Genomic DNA, 1,349 nt, shown 5'->3' with positions numbered 1-1,349 from the left:
CGCGAAGATAGGCGTGGTGTCAATGCAGGTACTGTAGCTCTCTCCACGTAGGCCTACTTAAGGAAGCACTGAGGCGTTTGAGGCATCAGTCATCGTGTGAACACCATCGAGTGACCATCTACTCTGCTGTTTGTCCCGTCCTGCTTCTTAAGCTTTTGCGTTACTCAATGGCCGCTCACGGTACGGTCAACACTTAGCTTACTGTATACGCTATATGCCAATACGTGCCTGGATTTAACACTGTACCTGTGAAATCTGGAAACTTGAAGAACCAGTGAAATTTGGTATCATCTTGTTCTCTAATGAAACATGTTTTAGTTTGCGACGGTGAAATTTGTCTAGGGAAAAAAAGGGATGTCGTTTTAGTCTCAGACGCCTATAAAAGTTTATTTTGGTTTATCTCATCTCTCCTTTATTCGTGTTGTTTCTGTTATTACTGCTAAGCATCCTAACCATCCTGAAAAAGAGGGAACTACTGAACAGTCCTTTTGCAGGAATCACATTCGCCGCCCTCCTCCTCGCCCTGGCCGCTCTCACGCACGCAGCCGACACCACCCACAAAGACGACGCACGACTTTTCTACGACGACAAAGACACCTCCGTCACCATCGGCGGCGCGTCCCTCTTCTACATCGGGGTCATCTTCGTCGGCCTGCTCTTGCTCGCGTCTGTCCTGGGCCTCTTCGGGACATCGGCCAAGTTTGCTCAGCCCTACGATTACGCCTCCGCTACGTGAGTTTCGCCTCGTGTGAGGAGGCGTTGGGTTTCTGCAAATGACTTTTTTGTAGATAGAATTTATTTTGTGTTAAGACAACTGAATCAAATTTATATTAATTCTAATCTCAATTTCAACAGTGGTTACGGTGCCCCTGCCCCAGCTTACGACGAGAAGACTACCTTCTCCGTCCAACAATTGATTGATGATGCAGTCAACAAGTTCCAGTAGAGCCCGCGAACTTAAATATTATTCGAGAATCGAATATGCTTACAGAATGTTCCTGTTCTGATGATTATTTATTTTCACAAAACTTCTGTGATTTTTTCTCCTTGTTGTCACAGACAGTGGAACCCGTGATTGATCTGTTGATCTTTTATTTTCTTTGTTCTGTTTAATTTATCCTGTAAATAAATTGTTTTATTTATGTACTGTTTTTGTTTGTCCTTTGACGTAAAATAAAATCATAGTTTATGCCCTTTTAGATTTGCCCTCTCCCTTTCGCTCTTTCTCTTTCGTTTTCTCCCTCACTTCCATCTCTTTTCTATATATAACCATCCATCTCTCCCTCATTTCCCCGTTCTCTACCTTTTCTTCCCCATTCTCTCTTAATTCTAAATGCTCGTTGCTTTAA

At 43.4% G+C, this 1,349-nt stretch overlaps 1 protein-coding gene across 2 annotated transcripts in view; it reads left to right on the top strand.

The window, feature by feature from the left end:
• LOC119593796 overlaps positions 1 to 1,142 on the top strand; it is a 7,846-nt gene extending 6,704 nt beyond the window's left edge. Inside the window, exons 1-3 of one of the 2 annotated variants that reach the window (XM_037942819.1) lie at positions 50 to 180; positions 495 to 732; positions 856 to 1,142. In XM_037942819.1, the coding sequence (XP_037798747.1) occupies positions 168 to 180; positions 495 to 732; positions 856 to 946 (342 nt within the window). In that variant the 5' untranslated portion in view covers positions 50 to 167 and the 3' untranslated portion in view covers positions 947 to 1,142. Of the gene's footprint in view, positions 1 to 49; positions 181 to 494; positions 733 to 855 lie in introns of those variants that run through there. The other variant, XM_037942820.1, reaches the window with a different exon arrangement.
• The last annotated feature ends 207 nt before the right edge of the window (positions 1,143 to 1,349 follow it).

This window comes from Penaeus monodon, chromosome 32 (genome assembly GCF_015228065.2).
Source record: "Penaeus monodon isolate SGIC_2016 chromosome 32, NSTDA_Pmon_1, whole genome shotgun sequence".
NCBI lineage: Eukaryota > Metazoa > Arthropoda > Malacostraca > Decapoda > Penaeidae > Penaeus > Penaeus monodon.
The sequence above is the reverse complement of the archived record's forward strand: the minus strand, read 5'-3'. Positions and strand labels throughout refer to the sequence as shown.